At 45.4% G+C, this 17,066-nt stretch overlaps 1 protein-coding gene and 1 long non-coding RNA gene across 4 annotated transcripts; one reads left to right on the top strand and one right to left on the bottom strand.

Moving 5' to 3' along the window:
• Positions 1–4,428: 4,428 nt before the first annotated feature.
• LOC308645976 lies at positions 4,429–5,989 on the bottom strand. Its single transcript, XR_014021289.1, has 2 exons — positions 5,851–5,989; positions 4,429–4,927 (listed from the first exon to the last, which is right to left on the bottom strand). It is a non-coding gene; the product is annotated as an uncharacterized lncRNA (long non-coding RNA).
• On the top strand, positions 5,825–15,344 carry FBXL12 (F-box and leucine rich repeat protein 12). Of its 3 annotated transcripts, none has more exons than XM_081288394.1 (3): positions 5,830–5,918; positions 6,028–6,100; positions 13,936–15,344. In XM_081288394.1, exons 1-3 carry the CDS (start codon positions 5,833–5,835, stop codon positions 14,755–14,757), a joined length of 981 nt encoding a protein of 326 aa, XP_081144520.1. In that variant the 5' UTR covers positions 5,830–5,832; the 3' UTR covers positions 14,758–15,344. The 3 variants fall into 3 exon arrangements, with proteins under 3 accessions (XP_081144519.1, XP_081144520.1, XP_081144518.1); XM_081288392.1 differs by lacking the exon at positions 5,830–5,918 and adding an exon at positions 7,664–7,727 and having other exon boundaries at positions 6,024–6,100; XM_081288393.1 differs by lacking the exon at positions 6,028–6,100 and having other exon boundaries at positions 5,825–5,918.
• Positions 15,345–17,066: the final 1,722 nt, after the last annotated feature.

The following is a 17,066-nucleotide window of genomic DNA, read 5'->3' as shown; positions in this document are numbered from 1 at the left end:
TCAGGGTTTTTCCAGGAGAGGAGAAGGAGATAAAGAGAGTCAGGGAGTGCCTATTCTTCTGTCCCTTATAGCTCATCAACCATGAGATGGGCATCCAGAGAATCTACCGTAACTGTGAAAGTTTTGGTAGGGTGCATTCTCTCCTCCAAACTAGGCGTCAAGGGCCTTGCTGGACGTTCACAGCCAAAGCCTTTGCATATAACCATTTGGAGATGAATTTCCAACGAGGGGGAGGGGGACTCACCTGTTGTTGATCAGAAGGAGTTACCTATTGGAGAGCCGATGTTGGATGGAATGTAGCAGCGCTCAAAAAGGTGAACGAGGACGGCGAACCTTGAGAGAGGGGGTCTTCAGAATGAGGAATTTCCCCTCCTGGGTTTCGGCACCAAGGTTCGTTGAAAGGCCAAGGTTCGTTGTCGGAGATTAAAATGCACACACACAGATAGCAGTGACAAAGATGAAGCGCTTTACTGCAAGCTGGTGCTAGCTTATATAGAAAGAGAGAGTCAGTTATCTTAAACCAGGAAGCTCCCTGGGCCAATCATAGTAAAGGTCAGGTCATCACCTACAGTGCAGTCACGTCTGCCCTGCATAAGATTAATGGGGGGCACGAACTGTCCACGTGTACGGAAGACGGGAGGGCCAATTAGAAGGTTTTCAAAACAACTTGTTATCCGCCCACTGGCAACTTGCCTGTCGCCATGTTGCATAGGGGCTCCTTATCTGAAAGGCCCAGGGAGTTCTAGCTGCCCAATGGCAATTTGCCCACCACCATGTTTGAAAGGCCTGGGGAGTTCTCAGGGAGACTCCCAACAACCTCCACACTGCTTGGGACACCAGGTTGGGAAGATCACTTAAGCCCTGGAGTTTGAGATAAGTTTGGGCAATTTAACAACCCCCTTCCTCCCCCAAAAAAAGAGTTTGCAGAAGAATGGATAGATTAAGAGAGGCTGGAAGTTTGAGGGTAAGGTAAGGGGATTGATACATCTGGAGAAATTTGAAAGCAACATGTCTTTGTGTTCACATAGAAATACTGGGTTACACAGGTCCTTGACAGTCCTTACCACTAGATGGTGGAATTGCTGAGAGTCTGATTTTCTTTTTAATACTTTTTGGTGTTTTACAGATTTTTAACATGAACACATTTTATTTTATTTTATAAGAGTAAATTTTTCTATGTGTTTATTTTGAAGATCGCTCAAGGGGTTTGGGATATAGCATCAGTGGCAAAGTGCTTGCCTATCAGACATGAGGCCCTGGATTCAATCCCCAACACCACACACACACACACACACACAAAATACAGCTCACTGAAGCTGTTGTCATGCTGAGCTGTGGGCTGGGGCAATAGGAAGTGGGGACTGCTGCGATGAGAAGACATCAAGCCTGGGATTGATGAGGGCTTGGGCTCCATGGAGACAGGTGAGGGTCTACTGAGGGACTAGGCCATCCTGGGGAGTGGGTGTGGGCAATGGGAAGTCCCTGAATGAGACTGCCACAACTGCAGAACTCCTTCCCTGGACCCAAGTGGTATGACAGGCACCCCAAGAGACAGTGTGTCACCTAGTGTGACTCCTCCCCAAATCTTGGTAATGCTAATTCTGGGCTGCCTGTGCAGGGACCTGGCTGCAACTGCCCTTTGAGGCAACCCCATCGTGCTGTCTGTCAGAGCTACTCCTTCTGGGGGAGTTGGATATTTCTCAGAAGGTGGAGACTGGCTCATGACCCAGGGAGCAAGTTGGGCAGGCCCCTGATACCCTTGTTTCCTCGTTTCTGATCCAGAAGGAAGTTATACATGTATTTCTTTACCTGACCTACCTTCCTCCCCCTTCACCCCCATGTGCTGGTGGTCCAGTAGATGGTTTTTAGGACCCCCTATACCTGAGCCAGGGGCATAGTTGCTTGGGTTCTGCCAAACAAAAAGGCAATGCCCCACCCACAATTCACCAGAAGTAAAAAAATCTTAGGGATGAAGAAGATCCCTTTCCCAAACATCTGAGTATCTCTGCAAGTCTTAATGATACAGCAGTGAACAAAGCCAATGCCATAGTTAGGATTTTTTATTCTTTGCTTTTTTTGGGGGGGGGATACTGGGGATTGAATTCAGGGACACTCAGCCATTGAGCCACATTTCTAGCCCTATTTTGTATTTTATTTAGAGACAGGATCTCTCTGAGTTGCTTATCGCCTCGCTTTTGCTGAGGCTGGCTTTGAACTTGAGATCCTTTCTCTGCCGCTGGGATTATTGGCAAGTGCCACTGCGCCTGGCTTTTGGCTTTTTTTTTTTTTTTTTAAAGCAGTGCTGGGGGGCTGGGAATGTGGCTCAAGTGGTAGCGCGCTTGCCTCGCATGCACGCAGCCTGGGTTCGATCCTCAGCACCACATACAAACAAAGATGTTGTGTCCGCTGAAAACTAAAAAATAAATACTAAAAAAAAAAATTCTAAAGAAGTGCTGGGTAATTACCACCACGGAGTACTGTGATAATGGCAGAGGCTCAGCACCAGAAGGTTCTGACCCTGCAGTTCTAGCAAGTGATTCGACCTCTAAGCTTCAGCTTCCGCCTGGTAGTATCAATCACCATGGTTATGGAAATAAAGTGAGCTGATACTGGTAAAAACACTCAAACAGAACGAGCACTCAGCAGAAAAGTACAGCTGTTTTGTACTTTTATTACTTTTTCTTAACCAATAAGCTAAGCAAAGGAGTTGTAATTTTCAGTGTTCCAGGTCCAGAGAAGAGCCTCAAACTTTTTAGTTAGCAATGCTTTTGGCTTCAACTAACAGAAAGCTTACAGTTGCTTAAGCTGATTATTTTTCTCATAACAAAAATTCTGGAAATAGGGAGCACCTGAAGCAGCAACTCAGGGATATCTGAGGTTTTCTTTGTGCATTTCTTTTGGTCTTTCCCTCCAGAATCACAAGAATGATTGCCAAAACATGAAGCATTTTATCTGCACTCTTGTTTGAAGAAAAATATCAAAGGGGTTTGTAGTATAAATACACATTTGTGGGCTGGGGCTGTAGCTCAGAGGCAGAGCGCTTGCCTAGCATGCGAGAGGCACTGGGTTCGATCCTCAGCACCACATAAAAATAAACAAAATAAAGACATGCTGTCCATCTACAACTACAAATTTTTTTTAAAAAAATACACATTTGGAACTTATTTTTTTTAAGGTATTACTTGCACAAGGTAGAAAATGTGAGCAGCATAAAAGGCAATACAGCAGCACATGGTCCCCTAACCCTCCCAAAGCAAATGCCATTAAAATTTTGTTTCCTAAAAACAGTCTCTGCATCCTCAAATGTGTTATCAGGAGCCTCCTAAGAAAATGATAAATCTTTCAGACACCATAATACATTTCAATAAGAAATAGACTTTGTATTTTCAAGCACTGTACAACATTTCAGATTATGTCAGAGGTTTGATAAACAACTTGTTTTCCACACAGGGCTTTTCTTTTTTCTTTTTTTGGTCACAGTGGGGATTAAACCCAAGGTTTTGCAAGTGCTAGACAAGTGCTGTACCCCTGAGTCACACGAGCAGCCAAGCCCCCTTACAGGCCTTTATGTATAAAGTAAAAGACATAATAGTTTGCATTTTATTGAAAGAATGTGAATCCATGTGTGTATATCAAACTATACACACTGCTTTTTTTTATTATTATTTTTATTTGAGTTACTGGGAATTGAACTCAGGGCCTTGCCCATACTAAGCACTCAGCTACACCCCTAGTCACTCCAGTTTTTAATTTGATTTTATTTTTCTAGTACTGGGGATCAAACCCAGGGGCCCTCTACCACTGGGCTAAATCCCCAATCCTTTTTAGTTTTGTTTTTGAGACAAGGTCTCACTAAGTTGCCCAGTATGGCTCTGAACTTGTGTCTCCCTGTCTCAGCCTCTTGAATTGCTGGGATTATAGTAGTGCATACCTTGTGCCTGGCTGAAAAGGTCCATTTCTAACATAATGACAACACTGTTATTGATCTTGGACATTTTGAGAACCACCACAGTAAGTGACAATCTCTTTAGGGCAGGGACTATATTATTTCCCACTGTATTCAGAGTTAACATCACTAAACTTGCAACACAGTAAGTCCCTGAGAGGCTACAGGAATGATGGCAATCCTAGGTTCTGGTAGTTCTCCAGCATCACATCACTATACATAACATCATGTACAGGTTTCTCTGAATTAGATCCAGGAAACTCCACTCCTTCTGCATGAAGTCCACAGCCACAACATCAAAGCTGTATTACTGATTTGAGCCAAGGAGCATCTTCATCAACATTTACAGGAGAACGAGGAAGTGGGACCCAATGCCTACACAGGGTCTCAAGGTCTTCACTTACCTACAATCTCCCTTATCTGAATTCACAAACTCTTTTTTTTTAAGAGAGAGAGAGAGAGAGAGAGAGAGAGAGAGAGAGAGAGAGAGAGAGAGAGAATTTTTTTTCAATATTTATTTTTTAGTTTTCGGTGGACACAACATCTTTATTTTATTTTTATGTGGTGTTGAGCATCAAACCCAGCGCCCCGCCCGCATGCCAGGCGAGCGCGGTACCGCTTGAGCCACATCCCCAGCCCTAAATTCACACACTCTTTATCTAACTTCGCACATTCTTAATCTTATCAAGTCATGTGGCACTTCTTGAATATAAATTTATTTCATCATAACAAGGCTAGCAAAATCTTGTCTCATTTCCCTTTGAGTTCACTGCTCAGGACATTCCAATATTGGGAATCGAACCTAAAGCCTCGCGTATGCCAGGCGGGCGTGCTGCTACTGAACTTCATCTCCCGACTTTTTTTTTTTTTTTAGACACGGTCTCCTACGTTGCCCAGGGTGGCCTTGAACTTCCAATTCCCCTGCCTCAGCCGTCCAGGTCCCTGGGATCAGCGGCGCGGACCACCGCCTCAGGCTTCAGGCTGCATTAAGTGAAGAAGCGCAGGAGCTGGGGATGTGGCTCAAGCGGTAGCGCGCTCGCTTGGCATGCGTGCGGCCCGGGTTCGATCCTCAGCACCACTGAAAAATAAATATTAAAAAAAAAATTCTCTCTCTCTCACTCTTAAAAAAAGTAAAATAAAACTATTTCCTAGCTCTTAGCTCTGTCTCTTAATTCTTCTCTAATTATTAAAAAAAAAAAAAAAAAGAAGAAGCGCAGACACCTCCGTCAGGTACTCCGCTTGTGGCCACACCCCCTCGCCTCGCCCGATTCCTGCCCCGCCCTCCAGTCTGGGTCCTGGTCCTTGTTCCCGCCCACCAACCACACCTTCTGGCTTGAGCTTCGTTCCCGGTCCCACCCTTGGGCCTGGGCCCGTCCCAACCCGGTGCCGTCTTCCAGGCTTCTTCGTGAGATCTTTTTCCCTTTTTTTGCTGGGCTGGGGACTGAACCCAGGGACTTGCGCTTGCTGGGCTACATTCCTAGCCCCAAGCTTGGTCCCTGTCCCCTTCCGAACCAGGCTTTCTGGGCTAGGTCCACGCCTGGGGACACGCTCTTTGGCCCACTCTCCATCTTCATTCCCAGCCCAGCCTCCGTCCTGGCCACGCCCCCGATTGGTCCCGCCCAAACCACGCCTTCCGGGCTTAGTCCTCGTCCCAGCCCCGCCCCTGCGACGCCGCCCAGGCTGGGTCTTAGTCTGTAGCCGGGCCCCCAGCAGGTCTAGTCTCGAGGTGGTCCCGTCCCGGAACCTGACCACATTCCTGCGAGAGGAAAGCGGGAGGTCCCGCCGGGTGCTGGAAGTCCGGCTGCCGCCCCTCCCGCCGCCTAGGCATTCCCGAGGGAATCCCGACTTCGCTTTGACCGGAAGCGGAAGTACGTGGCGGCGGGATCATGGTGACTCTTACTGACCTGCCGGATTCGGTGCTGCTGGAAATCTTCTCTTACCTCCCGGTCCGGGACCGGATCCGCATCTCCAGGTGCGGCCCCTCTCCTGGGGGGAAAGAGCCGGGCAGGGGGCGCACCCGGAGATGCGGCTCCGGCCCCAGCGGGGCCGGGGTCGTTCTAACGGTGGGTCCCCTCCCCCAGGGTCTGTCACCGCTGGAAGAGGCTGGTGGACGACCGGTGGCTGTGGCGACATGTCGACTTGACGCTCTACACGGTACGCGGGGTCGGTTGTGCGGGCCAGGGCTTCGTCTGGATTGGTTGGACCCGAGGACCAGCCTTCCTACCCTGGGACGGTGTGTCAGGAACTGCGAGAACTGGCCCTTGGTCAGCGCAGGCCTGGGATTTCCAGTCAGGCAGTGTGGGCCCGTCTCAGGGCCTCAGTGCCCGCGTCCTAGATCCCTGTGGGACCGGCGCGCGTGCTGAGTCCACGCGAGGCCCGTGGTCAGTCCCAGCCCCTAAAAGAAAAGCTCGGTCGTGGGGCCGCGGTGCGGAGAAGGGGCTTGCAGCAGTGCCTGGCCCTACTCGGCACCTAGGAAATGCTGGTCTGTGATGACATTGTCAGACGCTGATACCAGTTTTTTGTAGCGAAATTATTTTCCCGAGTCAACTGATTTTCTGAATAAAATTCCTGAGTAGTGCGACCAAACCATTTGCACTTTCTCTCCTTTGCATTTTATTTGTGTGTTTTTTTTAAAATTATTTATTTTTTAGTTTTCAGCAGACACAACATCTTTGTTGGTATGTGGTGCTGAGGATCGAACCCGGGCCGCACGCATGCCAGGCGAGCGCGCTACCGCTTGAGCCACATCCCCAGCCCTTTCTTTGTGTTTATTATGAAATATTTCAGCTATCCAGAAGTGTATGGAGGGTGATATTACAACCATGTCTTTACCACCTAGATTTAACTTTTTTTTTTTTTTTGGCTATACTGGGGACGGAACCCAGGGCTTGCTTGTGTTAGGTGACCACTCTAGCACTAAGCTGTATCCGGCACCCTGTTTCTTTTCTTCTCTCATTGTTTTTTCTTTTCCCCCTTGGTCCGACGGAGGATTGAACCCAGGACCCCTCTATCACTGAGTTACTCTCCTGGCTCTTCTTATGTTTTGTTTTGACATAGGTTCTGGATAAGTTGCTGAGGCTGGCTTGGAATTTGTGATCCTTTTGCTTCAGCCTCCAGTCGCTGGGATTAAAGGCCTGTGCTGCCGATTTCCGTGGTCTTTTTAACTTTTTATTTTTGAGAAAGGATCTCACCAAGTTACCTATGCTGCCCTGGGACTTTCAATTCTATTCGCTCAGACTCCCAAGTAGTGGGGTGCCACTGTGGGGCAGATCTAACCTAAACTTTGTTTTATTTACTGCACATCATACATGTGACAGACACCTGTGTGTATATGTAAACACACAATATACGTATACACAGCAAAACATTTATAGGTCTACTTGTTGTTTTATCCTTTTCATAAGTTGCCAGTAATATAAAGAAGATTTTTAACCTTACTTTCACATCATTTCATACGTGTGTTCATAAGCAGTATACAGTATAGTGAATGAATTTCTGAACAATTTTCTATTTAAATAATGCTGTTTTATTAGCACATAGAAATCAAGTGCATTCCTTTTAACTTATGTATCCATTTTCCTGTTAATAGATGTTTAGATTATTTCCAATAATCTAAATAGTTAAAATCAGTTTCTCAAACTTTACTGTGTATATGAATCACTTGGGGTTCTTATTAAAATGGTTAATGGGGTCCTAACCTCTGCATTTCTACTCCAGGTATTGTCCTCATTCTGGAAATCTTCTCTTACCTCCCGGTCCGGGACCTGATCCGCATCTCCAGGTGCGGCCCCTCTCCTCGGGGGAAGACACTTTGGTTAACAAGAATAGCCTTGTGATTGTCTTCTTCTTTTTTCCCCACAAGGGATTGAACCCATTGAGCAACATCCAGCCCTTTTAAAATTTTTATTTAGAGACAGAGTCTCACTAAGTTGCTTAGAGCCTCACTCAGTTGCTGGGGCTGGCTTTGAACTTGTGATCCACCTGCCTCAGACTTCCAAGCTGCTGGGATTACAAGCATGCACCACTGCGCCCAGTGATTGTCTTCTTTTGTTCAGGTGAAATTACACTGAAACCTGGAAGTGCACTTTCTGAGGAGTAAGATCATTTAGACTGTACCATATTCAGTTCTTATTCCAACATTTCAAAATCAGAAAGCTTGCAAAGTGAAGCCAGGCTTGTTCAAGCACACCTGTGGAATCAGCTACTCAAGAGGCTGAGGTTAACAACCAATTTAAAAAAAAAAAAAAAAAGAGGCTGAGGTTAGAGGATTACTTGAGTCCACAAGTTTGAGATCAGCCTGGGCAACATAGCAAGATCTCATCTTTAAAAACAGTAATGCCGGGGCAGTGTTGGACACCTGTAATCACTGAGGCAGGAGGATTGTGAGTTCAAAGCCAGCCTCAGCAGCTTGGCGAGGCATTAAGCAACTCAGTGAGACCCTGTCTCTAATAAAATATTTAAAAAGAGGTGGGGATGTGGCTTAGTGGTTAAGTGCTCATGGTTCAATCCCCAGTACCAAAAACAAACAAACAAAAAAACCTCAACAAACTTGGAAAGTGAAAAGGTTTTTTTTTTTTTTTTTTTTTCAAACCAGGCACAAATTTATTTGGTAATAAAATCTTCCCCAACCTGGCATAAAGCTATCAATACCCCTTTTCTTTTCCTACTCAATGTGTTTTCCATGATGTTTCATAAGAGATTATGACCCATGGGCTGGGGTCCTAGCTCAGTGGTAGAGCACTTGCCTACCATGTATGAGGCATTGGTTTCAATGATCAACATCACATATAAATAAATAAATAAAAAGTCCATTGACAACTAAAAATATATTTTTTTTAAAAGATTATGACCCTATAGAAAAATTGTTTTCATTGAGATCAACAGTTTTTGAGACCTGATGTTGCTATGTTGTCCAGCCTGGTCTTGAACTCCTGAGCTCAAATGACCTTTCCACCTTAGCTTTCTGAGTAGCTGGGACTATAGGCATATAATCCCAAACCTGTTTTGTTTGTTTGTTTGTTTTTGTTGTTGTTTGGTGGTTCTGGGAGTTGAATCCAGGGCCTAAGTCATGCTAGACAAGTGCTCTACCACTGAACTATACCCCAACCCTGAAATCAACTTTTTAAAAACCACTTTATTATAAATACATAAAAGTTGAGAGAATAGCATAGAGAATCCCAAATACCCAACCTTAACGTTTAATTACATTTATTACCTGTTTATCCATTTGTGCATCTATCTATTCAGTGCTTTCTCAGTCCATCAATCCATCTTATTATTTTTAAAATTCGTTCAAGTAAGTTGCAGGACTTAAGTCTACTAAACATTTTTAGCACACCTGCCATTTGCTAGAAATGAGCATTTGTTTATAGTTTTCCTTTTATGTTGTTTGAATGAGGCTTAGCTGTGTTGTTCAGATTGCCCTCAAACTCCTGGACTCAAGCAATTCACCTGCCTCTGCCTCCTGAGTAGCTGGGATCACAGGTGCATCACCATACCAACCCCCCCCCTTTTTTTTTGAAGGTGTATTTACCAGTGAAAGATAATTTTTAAGAAATTATGCAAGTCATGAATGATTCAGGCAGAGCTAAGCTGTTGAGAGTTGTCTCTGTTAACCCCTTCCCCAGAGTCACCACTGTTATTGTTCTGGAGTATTTCCCTCTCTCCCATCTTTTATGCATTTACAATGTACATTTTGCTTTTACAGTGCAGTGATTATAAGATCCAGATCAGGTTTTGGAGTCAGGCTGTACTGGAATCCTAACTTGATCCCCCCCCCCCCCCCCCCCCCCCCGCTTTGTTCTTTCTTTTGTGTGTGTGTAGCTGAAACTGGAACTCAGGGTCTTACACATGCTAGGCAAGTGCTCTACCACTGAACTGTACCCCAGATTGGTGGGTACATTTTAACAAATGAAAGCATTAGGTTTTTTTTTTTTTGATAAAACATGCATGATTCAAAATGCAAAGTAGCAAAAATTCATGTCTCCTTAAGGCCTTAATTAAGGTCTGCTCTCTATTTCTCTCCCTCACCTTACCTTGTTCTTTCTGCCAGAGGCAGCAGATGTTGCTATTTGCTTACTTGCCTGTGTGCAGGGGGGTGGTGGGGAAATGGCGTTTGTGGGGGGGGTATGGGGATTGAATCCAGGGATGCTCTGTCACTGAACTGTATCCCAGCCCTTTTAAAATGTTTAAAAATTTTGGCTGGGCATGGGGGCACACACTTATAAGTTTTGCAACTCCAGAGGCTGAGGCAGGAGGATGGAAAGTTTGAGGCCAGCCTCAGCAACTTATCAAGATCTTGTCTCAAAATAAAAAATAAAAAGATCTGGGGATATATCTCATAAGTAAAGCTTTCCTGGGTCCAATCCCCAGTACCATAATTTGTTTTTTAGGTTTTTTAGTTTGTTTGAGACAAGAGTCTCACTAAATTTTCTCTCTATACTCTTTGCCTCAGCCTCCTGAGCTTCTGAGATAAAAAGCATGTGCCACTGCTCCAGGTTCCTGTTTGCTTTTGTATCCTAGGAACACAAACACATAAACAGTTGTTCCATGGTATCTGCTAGGGATTGGTTCTAGGATCCCCTCAGATTCCAAATGTTTTAGATGCTCAAGTCCCTTTTTTAAAAAAATGGTGTATGGGGCTGGGGCTGTAGCTCAGTGGCAGAGAGCTTGCCTAGCATGTATGAGGCACTGGGTTTGATCCTTAGCACCCCATAAAAAATAAACAAAATAAAGGCATGCTGTCCATTTATAACTGCAAAACTTTTTTTTAATGGTGTAGCATTTGCATAGAATCAATGCACATCCTCCTGTAGATTTTATTTCTTTTTCTTTTTTCTTTTTTTGATACCGGGTATTAAATTTGGAGGCATTGAAAATGTACAGTCTATTTTTTTTTTTTTGTCATCATTCTCTATAAACAATACAGTATAACAATTAATTTCTAGCATTCACATTCTATAGTTATAATAAGTCATTCAGAGATGATTTAAATTGCATAGGAGGGCTGGGGTTGTAGCTCAGTGGTAGAGCGTTTGCCTCACACGTGTGTGGCACTGGGTTCAATCCTCAGCACCACATAAAAATAAGTAAATAAAGATCAACTAAAAAAATATATTTCAAAAAAATTTCCATAGGAGCTGGGCACAGTGGCTCATGCCTGTAATCTCAGCAGCTCAGGAGGCTGACGTAGGAGGATTGAAAGTTCAAGGACAGCGTCAGCAACTTAGTGAGGCCCTGTCTCAAAATATAAAAAGGGCTGGAGATGTAGCTTTTCTTCCCCCAGCATATTCTAACTTACAATTGATTCGATCCACTGATGTAGAACCCATGGTTACAGAGCGTCATCTGTGTTCTTTCAAAACAAAGCAGGTGTTAGTGGTTTCCTGCATTCTATATTTCTGAAAAAACTACCATATTGCTTCCCAAAGAAGTTTCCACAGCAGATCATGAGAAAAGCTGCCTCTCAGCATCCTGACTCACATTTGATGTTGTGAAACTTAGAGTTTTCTTAAATATCATCTTTTTTTTTTTTTTCAGAGTTGGATTTTTTTTTTTTTTTAAATATCATCTTTTAAATAAAAATTAACTTTGTCAGGGTTGGGGTTGTGGCTCAGTGATAGAGTGCTTTCCTTGCATGTATGAAGCACTGGGTTCAATCCTCAGCACCACATAAACAATAAAAATAAATAATAAAGTTATAAAAAATTAACTTTGTCCATTGGCTTTTTGCCCATTTCAAATTTTGCTAACCATAGCTTCTACCCTTGTGAGGTTCTGGTTAGTAGCCAGTATTTCTAACGAGTTAGTTTCCAGGGACCCGACTTGCTGGTCTAAATTTGGCTAAGAATTTTGGGTTTTTTTGTTTGTTTGGTTTTGATTTTGGTACTGGGGCTTTAGCCTGAGGCACTTTTCCACTGAGCCACATCCCCAAATCTTTTGAGACAGGCTCTTGCTAAGTTGCTGTAATTTTTAGAGCATTATAGTTATACATAGTAATCGGGTTCTTTGGACAAAATCATGCATGCATGGGGCTGGGGTTATGGTTCAGTGGTAGAGCGCTTGCCTAGCACGTATGAAGCACTGGGTTCGATCCTCAGAACTACATAAAAATAAATAATGCTTTTGTGTCTGTCTACAACTAAAAAATCATGCATGTACGGATTTTGATTTATTCCATTTCAGTCCGTGGTGCCCATCACCTTCCTACCCTTCCTCCCTCCCCCATTCTTCTTCCTCTGCCATACAAATCTTCCATTTACTTATTTATTTTTTATTTATTTATTTTCGGTACAGGGGATTATACCCAGGGGTGCTCAACCACTGAGCCACATCCCCAATCCTTTTTATATTTTATTAGAGACAGGTCTCGCTGAGTTGCTAAGGGCCTTGCTACTTGCTGAGGCTGCCTTTGAACTTGCAGTCCTCCTGTCTCAGCCTCCCTTGCCCCTGGGATTATAGGCATACGGCACTGCGCCTGGCTATTTATTTATTTTTAAAATATTTTTTTTAGTTGTAGATGGACACAATATCTTTATTTTATTCATTTATTTTTACCTGGCACTGAGGATTGAATCCAGTGCCTCATGCGTGTGAGGCAAGCACTCTACCACTGAGCTACAACCCCAGGCCCTATTTATTTATTTTTGATTGGTGCTTTTGACATATACATAAAGGTGGAATTTTTTATGGTAATTTTTACTTGCAAATGGCATGAGTTGTTAGATTCATTCCACATTTCCTCCCCTTTCCCGTACGTCCTCCCTCTCTCTCAATCTCCTCTATTCCACTGATCTTCCCTGTATCACCACTGATATCCAATCCACCCCATTTCCCCCCTTATTTTGCTTTAGCTTCTGCATATGAGAGAACATTCCACTCTTGATTTTCTGAGTCTAGCTTATTTCACTGAGCATGATGTTCTCCAGTTCCATCCACTGGTAAATGCCAAAATTTCATTCTTTATGGCTGCGTACAACTCCATTGTATATATATATATACCACATTTTCTTAATCCATTCATCTATTGATGGAGCATCTGGGCTGGTTCCATAATTTTAGCCACAAAGATTTGATTCCTGTGTCAAAAGTAGTCAACAAAATTTATACCCAGTAGACTGGGTATGAAGCTGGTAGAGCATGTGCTTAGCATGCACAAGACCCTGGATCCAATACCCAGAACCATAGATAGATTATATGCTATACGTTTCCTTTTTTTAAAAAATCTGCATAATGCTAGGAATTGAATCCAGAGCCTCATGCTTGCCAGATGAGTTGCTCTACCACTGAGCTACACTGAAGTCAATTTCTTTTTAAGGTAATATGTACATACAATGAAGTGAACTAGGTTTTCAATTGTATTTTGTTTTATATCTTTCCGCTGTACTGAGAATAAACCTAGGACCTCGCACTTACTGGGCAAGCACTCTATACTTGAGTTACATATACCCCCAGACCTTTTTTTAAGACAGGGTTTCACTGAGTTTCTCAGGCTGGCCTTGAACTTGAGATCCTCTTGCCTCACCCTCCCAAGGAGTTAGGATAAGGGGTATACTATCCCACCTGGCTCTGCTTGTGTTCTGTTAATTTCCCAGGATCAAGCAGCTCTGATTGTTACTAGGCTGTGACTGTTTTTAATCTTTTTTTTCAGCTTTATTCTCCATGGTTTCTCTCTCCCAGAGGTGGTTATGAAGAAAGGCTTATAGAGGGGTGGTTCATTTTGTTTCCCTGCTCCATCTGTTCTGATCTATTTGGACCCAACCCTGAGAGAGAGAGAGAGACACACACACACACACACACACACACACACACACACACGCTAGACTTTAGCAGTCAGAATGGTGAAGTCAGACCCTCCTGCTGTTCCTGGGGAGGAGGCTGATGTGGAAGGGCAGAAACCCAGGGAAACACCCAAACCCCTGCCACAGTAGTCAGGGGCCTTGGGAACCCTGTACCTCTCACCCAGTCACCCCAACCTCTGGCTCTTACAGATGCGGCCTAAAGTCATGTGGCACCTCCTTCGCCGATACATGGCATCTCGGCTCCATTCCCTGCGGATGGGTGGCTACCTCTTCTCCGGCTCTCAGGCCCCCCAGTTGTCCCCTGCCCTGTTGAAAGCCCTGGGCCAGAAGTGCCCCAACCTGAAGCGCCTCTGCCTGCACGTGGCTGACCTGAGCATGGTACCCATCACCAGCCTGCCCTGCACCCTGAGGACCCTGGAGCTGCACAGCTGTGAGATCTCCATGGCCTGGCTCCTTAAAGAGCAGGACCCCACCGTGCTGCCCCTGCTTGAATGCATCGTGCTGGACCGTGTCCCTGCCTTCCGTGACGAGCACCTGCAGGGCCTGACACGTTTCCGGGCCCTGCGCTCGCTGGTGCTAGGTGGCACCTACCGTGTGACCCAGACGGGGCTGGATACCAGCCTGCAGGAGCTCAACTACCTGCAGAGGTTCGAGATGCTAGGTTGCACCCTCTCAGCGGACAGCACCCTGCTGGCCATCAGCCGCCACCTTCGAGGTGTGCGCAAGATCCGGCTGACCGTTGGGGGCCTCTCTGCTCCTGGCCTGGCTGTCCTGGAAGGAATGCCAGCCCTGGAGAGTCTGTGCTTACAGGGCCCCCTCATCACCCCAGAAATGCCCACTCCAGCTGAAATTGTTTCCTCCTGCCTCACCATGCCCAAACTCAGAGTGCTTGAGCTGCAGGGGCTGGGGTGGGAGGGTCAGGAGGCTGAGAGGATCCTGTGTAAGGGGCTGCCCCACTGTATGGTCATTGTTAGGGCCTGCCCCAAAGAGTCCATGGACTGGTGGATGTAACTGTGCCACCGTCCCAGCTTTCACAGTTGATGAAAGCCCTTGATGAAAGACCCTCTGAGCAGCAAATTGAAGAGGGCAGCTTATGGGGCTTGAGGGAACTGAAGGTGACAGGAAGAGACAATGAAGGCCTTGGGCCTCCAGACAGTGGGAATCGTTGGCCAGCTGTGTGGCCTCAGCCTCAGCAGCCTGCCTCTGGAGGCCCAGTTCTCACATCTACAAATAGAGATCCGAGCTACCTCAGGATTATGTTGCATAGCCTTACTCTGACAGCCCCCGCCCTCAGAAGCCCTTGATGAAGGTCATTCTCCAGGTCATCCTCAGAGTTGTCCTCAAACCAGATGGGTGGAGTTAAGAGCTAGAAGGACCTGAGGGGCCAAGTGATACCTGGAAATGATACCTGGAAAGACTATACATGTGTACCCACACGCCTGTGCACCATTTCTATATCTACACACACACAAGACGCACAGAGATCAAGGGCAAATGAGGCTTGCCATTCATAATCAAAATGTTCATGAAGGTTCTCAGTTGTATTTTCTGTATTTTCTACCTTTTCCAAGTTTTCCACAGCAGATATTATTTTACTATTAAAGAAAAATAATGAATTTTTTTTCAAGAAAGCATTCAGTTTATTCATTCCTAAGCACTTCCTGTTTTGGTAGGCAACATTCTTGGTACTGGGGCCGCAGCAGTGAGCAAAACAAAAGTTCCTGTACAGCTCCAAGAGGAGAAGGCGGGGTGTGAACAGGTTCATGGAATAATTTTGGAGCCTCCGAGACAATTAACCAAGGTTATTTGATGGAGGCATGGGTGCTTGGTAGAGAGGGCAGGGTTGAGCCTCTTGGCAGAGATCTAAGTGGTAAACCAGCTGCAGGGAAAGCTGGGGAAAAAAGATCCTGAGGTGGGAAAAAAACTTGGCATTTTCCAGTAATGGGAAGAAGGTCTGTGGGCAGAGTGAGCAGGGAGGAGAAAGCCAGGTTGGAGAGCAATGGGGGAAGGGCAGGCAGGGCCTCACAGGTGGCTCAGGTGTTAGGGTTTTGGTAAGTAACAACTCTTTTCCTGTCTTTTAAGTCAGAACCACTTGAAGGACGCAGGTGGTAAGAGCCCGAGCATTTGCTTGTCCATGAGATGAGTGTTACTTCTGAACCCTTCTGAACCGGGTCTGAGGGTGTGTGGCTAAGCCCCGGACTGGGGGCTCATCACCTGCCTGGCAGGCAGGGCCAGGACTGAGAGAAGAGGGCTGGGCTGGGTCTGCTGATTCCTTATTCTAAGCTCACCCATCAGAGGAGCTGGACATGTTTCTTCCTGCTATTCCCACTTGGCTGGAATAGAAATTCCTTCTGTCTTGCCAGGATTGGGGTGTGGGTATGCTCCCATGAGGCCATGGTTAGGGTCTTATTGTCCAAAGCTATGACCAAACCTAGCAGCTCTAGCCCAGGACTTTTGGGAGACAGGATTGAGCCAAGTTAGAGCACAGAGATTGGCGTTTTCACAGCTGCGGGGGGTGGGGAGGGAAATAAAATTAGGCCTGTTTTGCTGATGGAGGCTGTCAGGAGAACTGGGTTCTATTTGGGGGAATATGATGGAGGGTCCACATCAGCCACACATGTTACTATGGTTTGGATAAGGTTTGAATTTGTCCCCCAGGAGTTCATGTGTTGGAAGCTTGGTACCTAGCGAGGCAATGTGAGAGGTGGTGGGAACTTCAAAAGATGGAGTTAGGACTGGGGATGTGGCTCAGTGGTAGAGCAATTTCCTGGTATGCATGGGGCTCTGAGTTTGATCTTCAGCACTACAAAAAAGAAAAAAGATGGAGCTTAGTGAGAAGGACTTAGTAGGGATTGTAGGACTCTAACCTCTCTAGCTTCTTTTTGATGACAAGACTTGTTCCTTCCTGACATGCTGATGCCATTAGACATCATTAGCCATGAGGTTTGTATCAGAGGCACGTTAATGCAGGCATCATGTCCTTGAACCTCTAGAACTGAAAATAAGCCCTTTTTTCCATCATGAAGTTAGCTTGCCTCTGTCATTTTGTTATAGTAATGAAAAACAGATTGATACAGTTGGGCTCTGCAAGTTTATTTTGGCTTATGTTTTTGGAGGTTGTGGGATAAGATCAGGCAGATCCATTGTTTTGGGGGCTCTGATTAGGGTGTTGGATGCCAATGACAGGGAGCATACAGTAGAGCAAATAGCTCACCACATGAGCCAGGAAGCAAAAGAGAAAAAGTTCCTGGACATAATCCTATTCAAGACCATGCCCCTAATACTACCCTATCACCTAAAGATTCCACCAGCTAGGAACA

The sequence above is a fragment of the Spermophilus citellus genome (assembly GCF_964194105.1).
Source record: "Spermophilus citellus genome assembly, chromosome: 3".
NCBI lineage: Eukaryota > Metazoa > Chordata > Mammalia > Rodentia > Sciuridae > Spermophilus > Spermophilus citellus.
This window is presented reverse-complemented; position numbering and strand designations above follow the sequence as displayed.

Coding starts and splice junctions, on each gene's coding strand:
- FBXL12 (XM_081288394.1), top strand. CDS start 5,833: ATGGTGACTCTTACTGACCTGCCGGATTCGGTGCTGCTGGAAATCTTC. Junction 5,919..6,027: donor GACCGGATCCGCATCTCCAG/GTGCGGCCCCTC, acceptor CCCCTCCCCCAG/GGTCTGTCACCGCTGGAAGA. Junction 6,101..13,935: donor TCGACTTGACGCTCTACACG/GTACGCGGGGTC, acceptor TGGCTCTTACAG/ATGCGGCCTAAAGTCATGTG.